The sequence below is a fragment of the Terrapene carolina genome, unplaced genomic scaffold (assembly GCF_002925995.2).
Source record: "Terrapene carolina triunguis isolate 2854851 unplaced genomic scaffold, T_m_triunguis-2.0 Scaffold715, whole genome shotgun sequence".
NCBI classification, from domain to species: domain Eukaryota; kingdom Metazoa; phylum Chordata; order Testudines; family Emydidae; genus Terrapene; species Terrapene triunguis.
The window spans coordinates 1,724,483-1,740,928 of NW_020665066.1; the positions used below are offsets into that span (position 1 = coordinate 1,724,483).

The 16,446-nt window shown below is 43.5% G+C and overlaps 1 protein-coding gene across 1 annotated transcript in view; it reads right to left on the reverse strand.

Moving 5' to 3' along the window:
- IGSF22 (immunoglobulin superfamily member 22) overlaps nucleotides 1-16,446 on the reverse strand; it is a 214,540-nt gene that overhangs the window by 45,383 nt on the left and 152,711 nt on the right. The window contains 2 exon segments of the mRNA XM_024199216.2: nucleotides 1,730-1,853; nucleotides 16,114-16,227. Coding sequence (XP_024054984.1) covers nucleotides 1,730-1,853; nucleotides 16,114-16,227 — 238 coding nt within the window.

Below are 16,446 nucleotides of genomic sequence, written 5' to 3' on the forward strand. Positions count from 1 at the left end.
TATCACTGACATGCCCCCTCCTACCCCGTCCCCATCCCCTAAGCCAGGGTGTACGAGGGAGGCCAGTTTAGCATCACTATGCCTGTACTGGAGGGAAGTCTCCCTTGGCTCCTTGTGGGTAGAGGACAGGTGGGGAGGCACAGTTCCAGCCCTGGTACATCCCCAGAGTTCCCTCGGTCCCTGTGGCTTTCTGTGTTCCACTCAGACTTCATCTTACTGATAGGATTTGGAAAAGTTGTGACTATCTGGAAACAACAAGCTTGCTAAGAGGGAGGTGAAGGAAGATTTCTGCTTTCACAGACCACCTTAAATGTCTTCCTTCCCCTCACCTCTCTTGTTCTTCTCTCACCCTTTCCTCCCTGGCATACAATATTTTTTGGCACAGGTGATGGTCATGGGTGGGACTGGGCAAAGGACAGGAGAGAGGAAATTCTTTCTAATACCAAACACACTGGGAAGAACCACGTTTTGCTCTGACTTACACTGGAAGCCATAGACGCCGACTTTTACTTTTTCACCCCCGCTTCGTCCTGAGACCCGCCCCCTCCCCAAGACCCCTGCTGCTCTCCGCCTTCCCCCAACCCCTTCCCTGAGCCTACAAGCAGCTGATTGGGGGTGCCGTCCAACAGCTGTGGCTGGTGAGTGCTACAGCCCCAGAGCACCCAAGGTGTCGGCACCTATGCTGGAAGCAGTTGCGAATGGGAGAAATGTGTTTATCACACTCCTTTGATCACCTCACCTGCTCCTCTGCCCCATAAGCCATACGGCTTGGGACTTATTCTAAGATTTCGAAACCCTAAGCAACTTCACACAGTTGCCATTGTTTAAAAGTCAACCTCCACAGGAATGCTTCTTCCTCTCCTCCCAAATGTGGAATTGCCTCTCCCTCCAAATTACCCTTGCCTGAGCCAAAGAAGAAGCAAGTTTCAATCCTGGGCCAGCAACAACTTTTCTATACATAAAAATGTCATTGCTTAAGGTCTGCTACTTTGCACAGAGCTTTATACCATTAGAGATTACTTGCTTCCCTGTGGGACTAGCACGAGCTTCAAAGGCCCAAAATATTGGACTTTAAAGATAAGGCATTTATTGTCATATATTGCTGCCCATCACCAGGGCTCAATTTGTACCCAGGTCTTTGAGCAAGAAAGAATACAAAATGACAGTGTAGGCAAATCCTTTTCCCTCAGGGGCAGAGATAAATCATGGGGAACATATATAAATTGGGTGACCCCACCACACAGAGGTGATTTTCGCCCATTCTTTCTAGTGGGATTACTACACCATATTTATTTTGATTGCGTCTTATTAAATATCTGCAAGTAAAATTGGGTCTTGAGAAATGGATGGTCAACACCATTAAAGTACATGTAACAAAGATTTGGTGTGACGAATGGTAATTTTGTGTCAGTCGCTGAAGATCAAGATGGAAAAGGTTGTCTAGTCCATCCTCAAGCTAGTGTAGGATTACTCCCTACAGTATATTTTCTACAGCTTTTTAAGCCTAGTTTTAAATGCCTCAAGCAAAGGTGCTTCAAGGTGGTATTTCATGAGGTTCCTTGGTTTTTAATTGTCAATCCTCTCACCCCAAAACAGTGAACAAAACAAAAATTTAAATAAAGCTAAACATGTCAGAGAACACTTTTCCATCCCAGATACCCACAGAAGTCATTTAGCGAATATCCAGTGCTTTAACATTACAGGCAATATTTATTCATGTAAAGTTTACCTTCTCTTCAAGCTGTCACGGTCCTGGTAGAGCCCTACTATGAGTTTTCAGACCATCAGTGGATCCTTCTGTATCCTTTGGCTGATGTGAAGCACTGTAGAGAGTTGCAGTCTCAGGAAGACAGCTGGGTCCCTCAGCACAGGACAAATATGGATCTAAGCAGTTCAAACTTTAAATACATACTGGCCTCTTGTGGGCTATGTAGTTACATCCATTACACTGACTTCAGCAGTTTCACATGCTTGGAGGAATAGGATGATAAAATCTTAAGGGCAAGGATGACTATATAACAAGAATAACCCGTCTGAAGGTCAAAGAGATGGCTTCTTGCAGCTTTTCTCAAGATATATCAGGGTGTGATTTCAAGATCTTGACCAAGCTCAGGTACCTTTTTATATTCAACTTAACTGTTTTATTTTGTTTGTTCTCAAATATAAAACATTTGTGGTCAGATTTTCAAAAGAATTCAGCACCCAAGAGCTTCTGTTAAGGCACCTAAATAAGAGACCTGATTTTCAAAAAAGCTCAGCACTCATCGAACAACCTAAATGAAATGGCCAGATTTTTTTAAAAAATGCTCAACGCCTAGCAGCTTCTGTTGTTCACAAATCTGGCCACTTAAGTGTCCAAATGGGAACAGAGCTCTTTTGAAAATGGGTACTGAGCTTTTTTGAAAATCTACCCTTTTCTATTCAGCAATAAACTCTACATTCTGCCACCCTTCCATGTGGAGTAGTACTTTACTGAAGGAATAGTCCCGCTGAAATCAATGGGAATTCTCACAGAACAGGGTACTTCTCAGCATGAGTAAAGGTAGCATAATCTGACCATTTATCTCTTTCGTTTTATTTGACAAAATAAATGCATAACAGCAACAACAACCACCACCACCTTAAATTTATATAGCACTTTCCATTCCAAAGGATCCAGACTAGACCTCTTGTTTGTGCTGTGGCTGAAGTAGCGACCACACATTGTTTATCTTCATTTGATGGCCATTCAAAGTGCAGTTAGACTGGTTACCCTGGATTTATGCCAGGTGTAAATGAGAGCTGAGTCTGGCCCAGGATGACTCTGGGAAATAATCCACCGTTACTTTTAAAAAGTAGAGGAGCCTAGCAAAATGAAGACCTGAATGCAAGAAATCTCCATCACTAGTTGGTTTCCAAAGGTCATCAGAGAGAAATGACTTGCATGCAAAACCTCCAAAGCTTTCAAATAGGAAATTCATGGAATATACAACCATGTGATGATTTCTAATATCCTAGCAGAAAGAGAAGATAAAAAAACCCAATAAAGAAATATACAGAAACTGAAACAATGTGTATTTTTCCACAGAACAGAAAAGAGCCATATGCGGGCATAATTTAACACCCACAGTAGTGTTTGCTGGATAAAAATGGGATTCAATTACTATAGAAGCTCAGCTCTGTACATTTTCCCTCACTCCTCTGGAACCTGGTGTTCCCACTAACACAGATGCCTTTATCAAAATGGAGTAGCAAGTAAACTGCATTGGTCCTGGTTTCAAATGTCTATGGTACTATTTGTTGCTTGCTACTCATAAATCCCTCAAGACATGACTTTTCACATTCTCCCCCTTCAAAATTCCAAAGCAGAAACAAGCAACCAAGGTAGATAGAAACAGACGAGATTAATACCATCCCTTCATGTTTGTTTCACAATCCTATTTAAATACTGTTCTCCCCATCTTTTCCACTCCTCCTACTTAGGGTTCTAGCCTGACTTTTTGTACACTCTCTCTCCCTCTCTCTCGATTTGCATGAGCTGTGCTCAGCATAACATCTGACAAGAGCAGGGGCAAATGTGGCTCTAAACCACTTTTCCATTCTACCAATCCTGGTGGTCGCTGGGAGTATTCAGAGGAGTCTACCAGCCAGGGAGGGGAGAGCCAGCTTTACCACTCCTGGGAGGCAAGGGGAATTCTCAGCTACCGTGTTAGGACAGGTTTATGGCTGTCTGAGTGCAAAGTATGCAAAGACAGGGCAATGAGGATCCATCCCCTGGTCTGTGATCACACCCTGAAGCAAACCAACCAACCACCCGCGGATAGTTAGCTGAAAAATATTGCAGATTTGTCTCTTTAAAAAAAAAAAAAAGTTTCAGGTCATATTTAAAGGCAGGATGAGAATTAAAATTGTGAAATGCTCCACCTCCTGGGGACACCTCCCGTACGCATTATAGCTGTGGCTGCAAAGCTCTGCCTTTTCCTTGAATTATTTTCATGACAGCTGCAGGCCCCATTAAGTCACTATAGCGGCAGTCCTTTGTCTGTAGAGGACAGAGCAAAGCTCATGGAAAGATCTAATTAATTAAGCCCCAGCATAGCCATGTGAACTGTGGTAAGGATGATTTCCCCCATTCTGCAGAAGAGTAAACCAATAGGAGCACTCGGCACTCAATACCTAAAAATTCAAGCTACTTAATTAGGTGCCTGAATGCATATTGAGTTACCGATCTTTGAAAAATCTGGAACGTTGTATAAAATCTAGGAATACCGCCCCAGTCACCTGACTCCCAGCCCTCTGCTCTAACTACTCGAACACATTCCCTCCCCTTCTTCTCCCTCGGATATGGGCAATGTCATAGGGTGACCAGATAGCAAGTGTAAAAAATCGGGATGGGGGGATAATAGGTCCCTATATAAGAAAAAAAACCCCAAAATCTGGACTGTCCCTATAAAATCAGGACATCTGGTCACCCTACAATGTAAGAACCCCCACTAAGCTATCCTCTCCTTTGCTCAACGGACATCTACCAATATGCCAGAGCTTCTTCTCAATTCTTCCAACCGATTTTCGTATGCACAGTCCAGGGGCACACAATTTAAGTATGCAAAGGAGAAGGATTAGAGCAGGAGGGGCCATGCAGGAGTCTTTCCTTTTGATCCCCGGAGAGAAGTACTGCTGCAAAAAGCCTTTGCCTTATAAGAAGAAAGCAGAAGACTTGCAGCTGCCCCTGGGACCAGAGGAACTCAAGTCAGACATAATAATAAAACTTTGACTCAGGGAAACATTACAGCTTCTCAAAGGAGAAATCTTTGTAATAAGACACATGCTGCTACAGGAATTCTCTATCCCATGGACTCAAAGATGCGCTGAAGTTAACGGGGAAGCAGAGGAAGCTGATCACATCCAAAGGGGACTGGCAAGACACACTCTAGAGGGCAGGAATGATTCCCAGAAAATGGTGACAATGAACATTTTAGAATAATAATGGTGCAGTGTGGTTCCTTGTTTGCATTCTGAGAAGCCTGAGCAAGATGAGACAAAGAAAAGCAGCACCTGAGCAACGCGGCTGGAGAGAACAAAGGACTGGAAGTCAGGATACTGGCATTCTATCTATCTTAGGGCTTTGTACAGCAGTCCATCAACATAGTAGCTTTCTTTCAGATACTATAAGCCATACTGCCTGCACTGAAACTAACTTGCTGCATAGCTCTGAATAAGTCACTTAACCTCTCTTTGCTTCTCAAGTTTCCCACCAAGTGTCCATCAAGAAAATGGACATAATGCTAAGTAGTCTTTGTTGGCCTTAAGGGTATGTCTACACAGACATTAAACACCTGTGGCCGGCCCAGGTCAGCTGACTCTGGCTTGCAGGGCTTGGGTTGCAGGGCTGTAAAATTACGATGTAGATGTTTGGGCTTGGGCTGGAGCCTGAGCTCTGGGACCCTAGGATCGGGGAGGGTCCAGAGCCAAGGGTCCAGCCTAAGACCAAATGTCTACATAACAATTTTTAGCCCCGCAGCCCAAACCCAAGTCAGTTGACCTGGGCCAGCTGCAACTGTGCTGCAGGTCTTCTATTCCAGTGTAGATGTACCGTACGTGGCCTGTGTAGGCCACCTACATGGAAGTGAACTTCACACCCAGCTGCTGAATTCCATTTGGAATGTGGAGTCTATTGTACTAATGTATCTGGAGTCTGTGAGGAAAGTGAACACCACCTTATACCGCAGTATAATGCACTCAACTGTCTGGGGTAGGGGAAAAATCCCTTCCTGACCTCAGAAGGCAATCAGCGTGCACACTGAAGCATGAGGACTGTCAGCCCTTAGAATGCTTTGCCCTCACAAGTACAGCTGCAAATGTTACTTTCACTCACTTGCATTTCTAATTCTCTCTTCAATGCCGTGAAACTATTTTTCTCTCTGGGAATTCTGAGCTGCCCTTTATTACCATATACTCGCATTTACCATCACAGATGTCAGAAATTACACACATATATTTAGGCTTGGCAGGGTGGGGAAGAGAGTTTAACCTCACAGAAAATATGCTTTAATTTTTTTCCAAGCAAAAATACAAAATATTAGTTTCATTTAAAAACACCAATGAATAGGACCCAGTTATGATTAAGAAGTTGTAAATGTAACCTCTCATTTTCTGTTTAACATCTCTCCCTGATAAAATTGTCACCAGCCATAACATTGAAATCCCAGTTCTCAGGCTTACAACCCAATCCAGATTCAGACATGCACCTCATAAGATTGTCCATGTGCAAATTACAAAGTCCCTCTGCTCCCCCTCCTGTCTCTACCTGAAACTGCAGGGTACTGAATTGGATAAAGCTGCTGTTTTCTGACCTCTTCAATCTCAAGCATTTTACTCTAAATAAACATCTGAGGTGTAGGAATAAAACCCAAAATAACTGGAGCCACTTCACCACAGTATATTCACCAGCTATGGCCAAGATTTGCGAAAGTGTCTAGTGATTTTGGGTGCCCAACTTGAGACATCCTAAAGGTGCCTGATTTTCAGGAAATGCTCAAACTGGGCACCTAAAAATTAAGGCATCCAAAGTTCATAGTTACTTTTGAAAATCTTGGCCATAATTCGGAATGCTCTTAGGTGACTGACAAGAGTATTTTGCGAATAGTTTGCCAGAATAAGAATAAACACAATACTTAGACCTTGATTCTGAATGTGCTTAAGAGTTAAGCTTGTTCTCAGTGTTCAGATAACAACAACAATAATGAGAATACCTAGCTCTTACATAGCACTTTTCATCTGTTGATCTCAAAGCACTTAAAGGATGGGAAGCATCATCACTCTTATTCTACTGCTGGGGGGGACTGAAGCAAGAGGTTTGGTTTGCCCAAAGTCACACAGCAAATCAATGAGAGAGTGACAACCACAACATAGATCCCTCCTCACTACCAGTCGTGGTGCCCTATTCACAGCACGTTTCACATGGTGAGGCATAGAACTGCTCACATGACAAGACAGAAGAAAGACTATAGCTGATTATGCTGAGAAAAATAATTTTTGGTGTGTTATGAAACCACACACTGGACACAGAAGAACATAAGAACATAAGAATGGCCGTACCGGGTCAGACCAAAGGTCCATCTAGCCCAGTATCCTGTCTACCGACAGTGGCCAATGCCAGGTGGCCCAGAGGGAGTGGACCAACAGGCAATGATCAAGTGATCTCTCTCCTGCCATCCATCTCCATCCTCTGACAAACAGAGGCTAGGGACACCATTCCTTATCCATCCTGGCTAATAGCCATTAATGGACTTAACCACCATAAATTTATCCAGTTCTCTTTTAAATGCTGTTATAGTCCTAGCCTTCACAACCTCCTCAGGTAAGGAGTTCCACAAGTTGACTGTGCGCTGCGTGAAGAAGAACTTCCTTGTATTTGTTTTAAACCTGCTGCCTATTAATTTCATTTGGTGACCCCTAGTTCTTGTATTATGGGAATAAGTAAATAACTTTTCCTTATCCACTTTCTCCACATCACTCATGATTTTATATACCTCTATCATATCCCCCCTTAGTCTCCTCTTTTCCAAGCTGAAGAGTCCTAGCCTCTTTAATCTCTCCTCATATGAGACCCATTCCAAACCCCTAATCATTTTAGTTGCCCTTTTCTGAACCTTTTCTAGTGCCAGTATATCTTTTTTTAGATGAGGAGACCACATCTGTACGCAGTATTCGAGATGTGGGCGTACCATAGATTTATATAAGGGCAATAATATATTCTCAGTCTTATTCTCTATCCCCTTTGTTGTGGTCCTATGGGAGACACTTTGCACTACAGATGGTATAAGATCATCTGCTGAGCTTTGTGGAGAGGGGAGGTAAAAGTGTGCTAGGCCTGTGTTTTTTCACTAGATAAAGAGTCTCCAATAAGGCCCTCTATCAGCTTAGTTCCCCCATCCTTAGCAGGGCAGCTAAAGATTTAAACCTATTAAGTAGCAGGAAAGAAGTAATCCAGCCCATTCTAAACACCTTTCCCTATACAGGAGCTCTCCTTCCTCTGCTATATTCAAATGCTTACTAAAACTACATATAAGAGCATATAAGGTCACAAGAGGTGAGGCAAGATGATGTAATAGTCCCTTCAGTTCTTAAACTCTATAAATGGAGAGAGAAATATGTGAATGATGTTAATTATGGCACAGCCAAGCAATAAATAGGCGGATTAGTGCCAAGTTGGTAAAACAAAATAACATCTCACAAGGCATTTGAACATTTTGGGCGTGAGTAACTAGAATGCTCTGCCTGTGATGATGCAAAGCAGCTGTAAAGCCATTTGAACCAGTCAGTTAAGCCAGGTTTATGGCTGCTTTGTATCAATGAATGGATGCAAAGCCGTGAGAATGCACTGGTGAAACTGGCTGTACATTTTCAAGAGCCCCTCAGAGCATGCTACTAATGCAAAACGGGAGTGAGCAGCAGGCTAGTCTTCCTTAAGTTGACATCCATGGAGCTACACTGATTTACAGCAGCTGAGCATCTAAGCCTCTGTGTTGATTTTACGGACCACTATTTACAGTAGTTCCTACTTTGTTTGCTGTGGGATGATTCTCTACTAGGAATTCTCCTCAGAAAAGAGACAAATGTTTAGATTCAGCTACTGTCCCATACCCACATCGCTATCCTTCAGCAACAAATATTCTTTATTTGACACATGGCATAAATCGTGCAAAAACATGTCGTTTTCTTCTCTTACTTGGTTTGACACTGAAGGGCACCAAACATCTTAAAACATTATTGGGGGGGGGAGCAGTTTCCACTTACAATGCCATTCAGACCATCAGTGGCGCTTGTTTCTAAGAAAGGGTCATTAGATGGGGGGTAATGTCACCCTTATAAAAAAAGTTGGTAGCAAGGGGAGTAGGATAGCTGGTAAGTTTTACATAAAACTAACAGTCATGTTATGCTCAAAATGCTTAAGTTTATTGCTCTATTTAATGACGACCAGCAGTATTTTAAAAAAGAACGCCAGTTCACTCGGTTAGCGTATCACTGAAGGAAATATTTTAAATACAGCAATAAAATCAAGTGGTTTAAAGATAACACATTTTGCCACATTCATGCAAACCCTCCTGACAGGATTTTTACAGAGGCACGGATACAAGGTAAACACAGGTACTGAACCAACAGAAGACATGTATTGAACTTTTGGGAAAGCTTTCCCCACAGTGACACAGTAAGTTGTATGCACAGCGCTTCAGGCCTGATCCTGTGCAGAACATCAGTGGGAGCAGGCTCAAGCCCTTATTATTCTGAATGCTGTTTGATCCCTTCTTGATCAACAAGTGCCATGAATTCTCAGAATTTTCTGCACTTCCTAGAAATGTTTTTTTTTTTTTTTAAAGTTGCAGATATCTTTAATTGTTCACTAGGGCCCCAGTTCAGCAAAGCACTTAACTCACATACTCAAGTCCATCCATGTTCAGTAAAGTGCTCAAGCACATATGTAACTATGCGCATGCTTGGACTCCTTTGCTGAATCGGGGCCTAGAACACAACCAAGATCAGCAGAGTCTCTATTGCCTAAAGGGAACCATTGCTGCATGGATCAGGGGTTTTAGGAACCAGAGAGAGTGACAGTCTACATTTATTTTCAAAGGCAAATCTCTAAACAGTGGCCAACATATTACGGCTGAGATTTTTCAAAACTTCCTATAGGATTTGGAGGCCCTTTTCCCATAAACTGTAATGGGAACTGGGCACTCAAATCAATTAAGGTATGTTTACACTGCAACCAGGAGGTGATTGCTGCTGCTTCGCTGCTATTGTTACTCAAGCTACCTTTGATCTAGCATGTCCAAACGTCCTGCAATCACACACCTAGCTGCAGCGGAGACATTCTCTCAGGGCTTGTCTATACATAAAACACTGAAGCGTCACTGCTGTAGCTCTTCAGTGAAGAGGGAGAGCTTCTCCCATTGGCACAGGTACTCCACCTCTGAGAGGCAGTAGCTAGTTCATGGGAGAATTCTCCCATTGAGCTAGTGCTGTCTACGGTGGGATTTAGGTTGGTTTAACTGCGTCACTCAAGGGTGAGGAATTTTCACACCCCTGAGCAACATAGTTATATCAACGTAACTTCCTGGTGCAGACCAGGCCTCAGACAGCTTTGAAAATCTCAACCTAACTTCACAGTGCATGAGTGACCTCCTTTACTATGTATTCATTAAAGAAGAGCTCAAGTCACAAAATTCAGAATCTGTGTTTAAAACACCCCAAATTTCATGGGAAATTGTATCATGGATTTTGGTCTGGCTCATAAAGAGAGTAGCTATTTGCCAAATTCAGATCTGGATCCAAGTTAAGATTTCAAAATGCTCACAAATATTGGGGGGATGCTTGAATTCAGGGTTTGGCTCAGACTCATCTCTAATAGTTACCATACTTTGCCATTCTCTTCTTGATTCCATAGTATATTGGAGATAAAGAAGTGGCAATTGCCTCATGTCAATGAATTGTTTCTCCCCCCCCCCCTTGGTTCTGCTACATTTTGTGGAATTTTTCTTTTTTTACAAGCAAACATGAGGTGTGAAACATGATTTCAATATGAATCAATTTGAATCATTTAATGCAGAGGCTCAGAAGGTTTATGATATACACAGTATTCGGTAGTTTAAAATGTAAAAACAATCAGAAAAAGGCAAAAAGTTAATTTCAAGCTTAGTCAACATACAATACATATTTCAGCATGACAGTTTCAAAGAGTTCCACACTGTATTTGGATCTATTAGCAATTAAATCATTTTTTAAAAATAGCAAACTCAAGACAGCTAGTGAATTTTTTTTGATTTTGTAACAAATGAAGCTACTATTCTTATTTACAGTATAAATAAGCAATTTTTTTGGTGATTATGTTCTGCCACATGTTTAAGACAAGCAGTATCTCAGCTCTTAAATGTTGATGCAAACAAGAGCATAAAAGAAAGCAATATCAAAGTAAAACATACATATATATATGTATGTATCTTCAACAAAGACTGCCAAGTTACCATGTGTCTCTTATCAGATCTAAAATATAGCTGACTCCTGTCAAGAGTTCTCTTGGTTTCAACCACTAGGAATATCATGAATGCTTATTCTTCTGCTGCTCTAGAGAGCTGTTTTTCATACAAGCTCATGACATGGTGGACAAATTGATATTGTTCACAAGTCTGGATCATTCCTCCCCTGAAAAGGAAAGCAGAAAAAAAGGGAAGGGAAACAGTCCTTGTATTACAGTAAACAGTGTAGTTAATGGTGAATGGCACAGCTAAAATGAAATGGCCTTATGCTCCAAGAGCCTATTCCAAAGCCCACTGACTTAAGTCAATGGAAAAGCTGCCACTGACTGTGCTGGGTTTGGATCTGGCCCCAAATGCCTCTGCTAACCAGGAAATGAGAGGTATTCAGAACAGAACTAAGTTTTACCTTTGCTTTTCTCTCAGTGAGGCCCTAATTCATTGACAATATCATCATTTATTATGTGTTACAGAAGTCATGCTAGGCACTGTATAAATACATAGACAGACAGTCCCTGCCCCAAAGAGCTTGCAGTCTAAATAGACAAGACAGACACGAGGGGAAACAAGTTAAGGGACTTGTCCAATGTCACCCAGCAGGTCAGTGGCAGAGCTGGGAATAGAAGCCAGGTCTCCTAAATCCCAAACCAGTGCCCTATCAACTGGGCCTCACTGTCTCCCATGCAGTAAATGAGATTCCCCCCCCCCCCCCCCCCCTCTGTCATAGGATGATGCATTCTGGAATACTTCCAGTGAACCAGGAAGTGCCGGTAGGATTTCAGACTAGGCAAAGACATTTCAACAGAGAATAGCTCATATTCTGAGCTGACTGCCACCCACATCCTGATTAGTAAGGACTTTCAACATAGAAATCTGGGCTTCACTCAGCTTTCAGTCTAACTTTGCTGTTCTGCTTCAAAAGGTGAACTGAAAACCTGAAATGAAAACTGAGTTCACCTGAACCCATAATATAACTAGGCAAGAAGAGAAATGTGATTTGCTGTTCCATGCATCATGTAGTAAGTAATCATTATTTTAGCTAGTAGCATGGTGGAAGGAGCATGGTAACTGCTTATTTGGCACATTCCTTCAGCAATGGGTTCCCTAGGAGGTTAGTGAAAGCTGCTCCTTTTTGACCTAAAGGAGAGCAGATGGTGTTCCCATCAAGTTGCCCATGTGACACAAAAGGTCTCACTAGCACCGGGAGGTAAATGTATCTGCTTCAACTTCAGCAAACCTGGCCCAATGTTTTAAAAATACACCCATTGTAATCATAGGGCCAGGTTGTACGTAAGTGGCCTCCTCCCTTACCTCCCTGCGTAGTGGCTGGGCCCAATCCCAGTTCCTCTGCTCAAGCAGCTCAAGGAGTGCAATCACTGCATGAGGCAGATGCTCCAAAGTTGGCAGGAAAATGGTGGTGTCATGTGTCCCTCCACAACCCCTGCACCAGCCGGCAGGGGTGGGGAGAACACGCTGCACCCCTTCAAAGAAACCCCATAGCCAGCTGAGCTGAGCATACCTATTTGTCAATCTGCTCTATTTAGAACAGCATCTTTGTTCATCTGTTTCAGAGTGTTTCTGTGCACCGCATTTCTGCTGCACACAGCACTGAAAATGCATCTCCATCAGGCTGTGACACACAAGGAATGTTAGTCATATCCGGTGATTACTCCCCATGCAATTCCATTAACAGCTAGGTTGGACCCTGACGTTGTGGCAACAGAAGCAGTGGGGTGGCCATCTAGTTTCAGGCCACAGGAAATGATTTTCCTTTTATCTCATTCTCTGCTATGCTGCTGCTTCCTCCCTCCTCCCCCCTCTCCCTCCCCACACATCATGAGTTCACTGTCCAAGCTTTGGCAAAGACTTGAGAATCTACATTTTCACCCTTCTTTGCCACAGAGACCTTTCAAATACAAGTTTTTTCACTGACAGAAGGTACCCAACATCCCTGAACACTGGCTGAAGGGATGCAGGAAGCATCGCTCAGCCTTTTCTTTGCCACATCGACTATTCTTAGGACCAAATGCTGGACTCCTGTACAAAGTCCAATACACAGGCCCTGTGCAAGGGACCTAGGGAGAAGGAATCTTTGTCTCGCTAACCTGACAGCAAGCTTAAAAACACCCCACTGGCTTTAAGAGGAACTACTGCTGTCAGGGCTGGCTCTAACTTTTCTGCTGCCCCAAGCAAAAAAAAAAAAAAAAAAACCCACCCCGCCCCCCCAGCGAACCAAAAACAAGCCCCCCCGAGCGCCGCCCCGCCAAACCAAAAATAAAAACAACCCCCCCCGAGCGCCGCCCTGCTGAACCAAAAACAAACAAACAAAAAAAGCCCCAAGCGCCGCCCCGCCACCCCAAGATTGGCTGCCCCTTACAAGGTGCCGCCCCAAGCACGTGTTTGGTCATCTGGTGCCTGGAGCCGGCCCTGACTGCTGTGTAGTCACAGATCCACGGATGACATTACCCCAAAGTATTTGTTCTTCCATGGAGCAGTGCTAAGCAGTAGCACACTGAGGTGTATATCGCCCCTACCCACCAGGGGTTCTATGCAGTCTCTCTCCAGACAAACAACCAGTGTAGTGAAACGCCATCTAGGGCCTTCTGCAGCTATTGTGGCAAAAGGATTTCTCCCTAAATGTCAAAAGAGAGCACTTCTTTTGCAGATAGCAAAGGTCAAAAGTTCAGGAGGATGGCAACTGCACTACTCTTTTATCACATTTACCTTATAATGCCAGACTCCAGAATGGATCTGAGGCCTGGTCTACACTGGGGGGGGGTGGGGGTCGATCTAAGATACACAACTTCAGCTATGAGAATAGTGTAGCTGAAGTCGACGTATCTTAGATCGACTTAGAATCACTTACTTCGCGTCCTCGCAGCACGGGATTGACGGCCGCTGCTCCCCCGTCGACTCCGCTTCCGCCTCTTGCCATGGTGGAGTTCCAGAGTCAACGGCAGAGCGATCGGGGATCGATTTATCGTGTCTAAATCCATCCCCGATAGTTCGATCACTACCCGCCGATCCGGCGGGTAGTGTAGACGTACCCTGAGAAAGGTTTCCCCTTCTGGGTGCTGGTGTCTGTTATTTTATGTTAGTAAAATTAGCTTCCCCAAACCAGATATTGGACATTGGATATAGCACGGACTATCTGAAGATGTTCCCTACTGTTCACAAGCAAGAGGCGGATTCTTAGTGCCAACGCTCATCATAGCGCTACTGCTCTGCAGGTCTTGTAGTGTTTTCCTACTTTCATCCCTTGCTCAAAATGTTCATTCCAACCTCTCATCCCCCAACACCCCCATGTCCCTGGAGGCTCTTCCACCCCTGCTCAACCTGTTTTCTCTGCCTACTAACCTTGTACAATGGTGATTGGTCAAAGAAGTCACTATCTGCTATGCTCCTTTGCAATGGCTGCCTCCTTACATGTGCTGCTCCTGGGGCCACAATGAGACATGGGGCTAGGGGAGTGGTAGTGGCAGCAGACAGACACATGGATAGATGGTTTCAAAGGGGTTGCTAGCCCCTTTCCCCATTCCCTGGAAGCAGCAGGACCTTGCTCATGTGATTCATAACGCTGTTCCCTATCTCATCCCACTAATGACCATAAGGGACAGAGGAGAGGCAGACCTCACAGCCTGATTTTTCCTAATGTATCAGGGGCTCCTGCAGGGCCCCTGAACTTGTTCCCCCTCTGATGAAGCAGTAGGTATTAGGCCCTGTTGTGCCCTCCTCTCCTTCTGAACTCCCATCCCCGCAGGCTAGTATTAAAAAATGAACCTCTTCTAGCAAGCACATTGTTTTCCTGGACACCCTTCGCTCTCATTTCTGTGGCTATCTGGCTGTGAAATGCATCCCCATATTACTCTCAGACAGAAGTCAGTAGAGGGCATTTCAGATCCAGCGACTCTCTCTGTGCTAGGACAAACCAATACTCTATTCAATGTTTTCTTTTTTCTTTTGTGAACGTTCATTGTCTGGGTTGACCTTCATTGAAGCAGCCAAACCACCAGCACCACTGCAGGTCTCTGCCTATCAAGACCACAGCAGGGTGAAAAGCATTTCATTTTCTGCCTCCCACTGAGCAGAACTACTCATCTGAAATAAGGTTCAGTGTGGGGTTGTGTTTTTCATTCATTTTTTTAAAAACGTTGGTATATTTTTCATGACATTTCTTCCCCTCACTCCATTTATTATTATCGTTAGAGAGAGCATGGAGACACGTTTTGACAGAACTTCAAATCAACGGGAGAAGAAAAATAATCTCTCTGGTGCAAAACTCAAGTCCGTCCACTTTGTAGTCAAAATCAAATGCAGCTGGCATGATGAGAAACCCTTATATAGAAACCTTTTGATTGTGGAGAGCTTTGCATCTCCTTTTGCATGTCTGCAAACATCTCTTGCCTGTGCGTAAAGCAACATCCTCCAGCCTACACTATTGGCAGCTTCCATACTGCAGTGCTCTTCCACTGAGGCTTGCAATTCCAGCTAGACTACGTTCATTTTCTTCATCATTTGTGTTCCATCCTCACAGCTGTGTGCCTGTCTGTGATTCTGAGAGCAATGGGCCTCTCAGCCTTATTCTTTTAGCTATAACTGTGGGCCAGATCCTCAGTCAGTGTAAATGAGCAGTAGTTCCATTAAAATAAATCAGCTGTAACTCCATTAAAATCAAGGCCGCTATTCCAGCTGAAGATCTGGCCTCACTGTGACTTGTTGGGGTTGTCATCTGCTGCTGGGATTTGAGAATTTTGGTAACACAGGCTAATTCCATAGCACAGATGAGAGGTGCTATTTAAAATTCTCAATAGTATCAAAGGCCCAAATTCTTCAAAGGTGTTTAGGCATCTAATTCCCATTGATTTCACTGGGAATTAGGCGCCTAAATACCTTTGAGATCTAGGCCCAAGTGACTTAGAAGCCTAAGTTGCACTAAAAGTCAATTGGACTTGATTCATAGCCACTACTTAGGCTCAGGTACTTTTGAAAATTTTACCCACTAACCTGAGGTTTGTCTTTTTTTCCTCATGTTTCTTTCCCCCCTCAGACATGTGGAAATATTTTTTTATTATTATTTTTGAAAGGAAGAAGATTCTCTTACCTGTCTAGCCGTAACTGGCAGGTTGTTCTCAGTATGTCAGTTATCCCCTCGTACTTCAACTGTTTACAACAAATGCTGGTGGCAATAAAGCAGCCAGTCCTCCCAATCCCTGCACTGGGGAGGACAAAGGGGGGGGAGGGTGTAGGCAAATAACCCAGAAAGAAAAATGTTAAAATTTCATTTATAATGTACAGGGGCTGCTGTCAAATGTGTGAAATAAACAGAATCCCCCATCATTCCTGGGGCGTGTGTATGGAAAAGTCATTACTAATCACTAATAAAAGACATTAGCTTCACTGGGACTTAAGTAATAATAATAGCAGCTCTTATGCA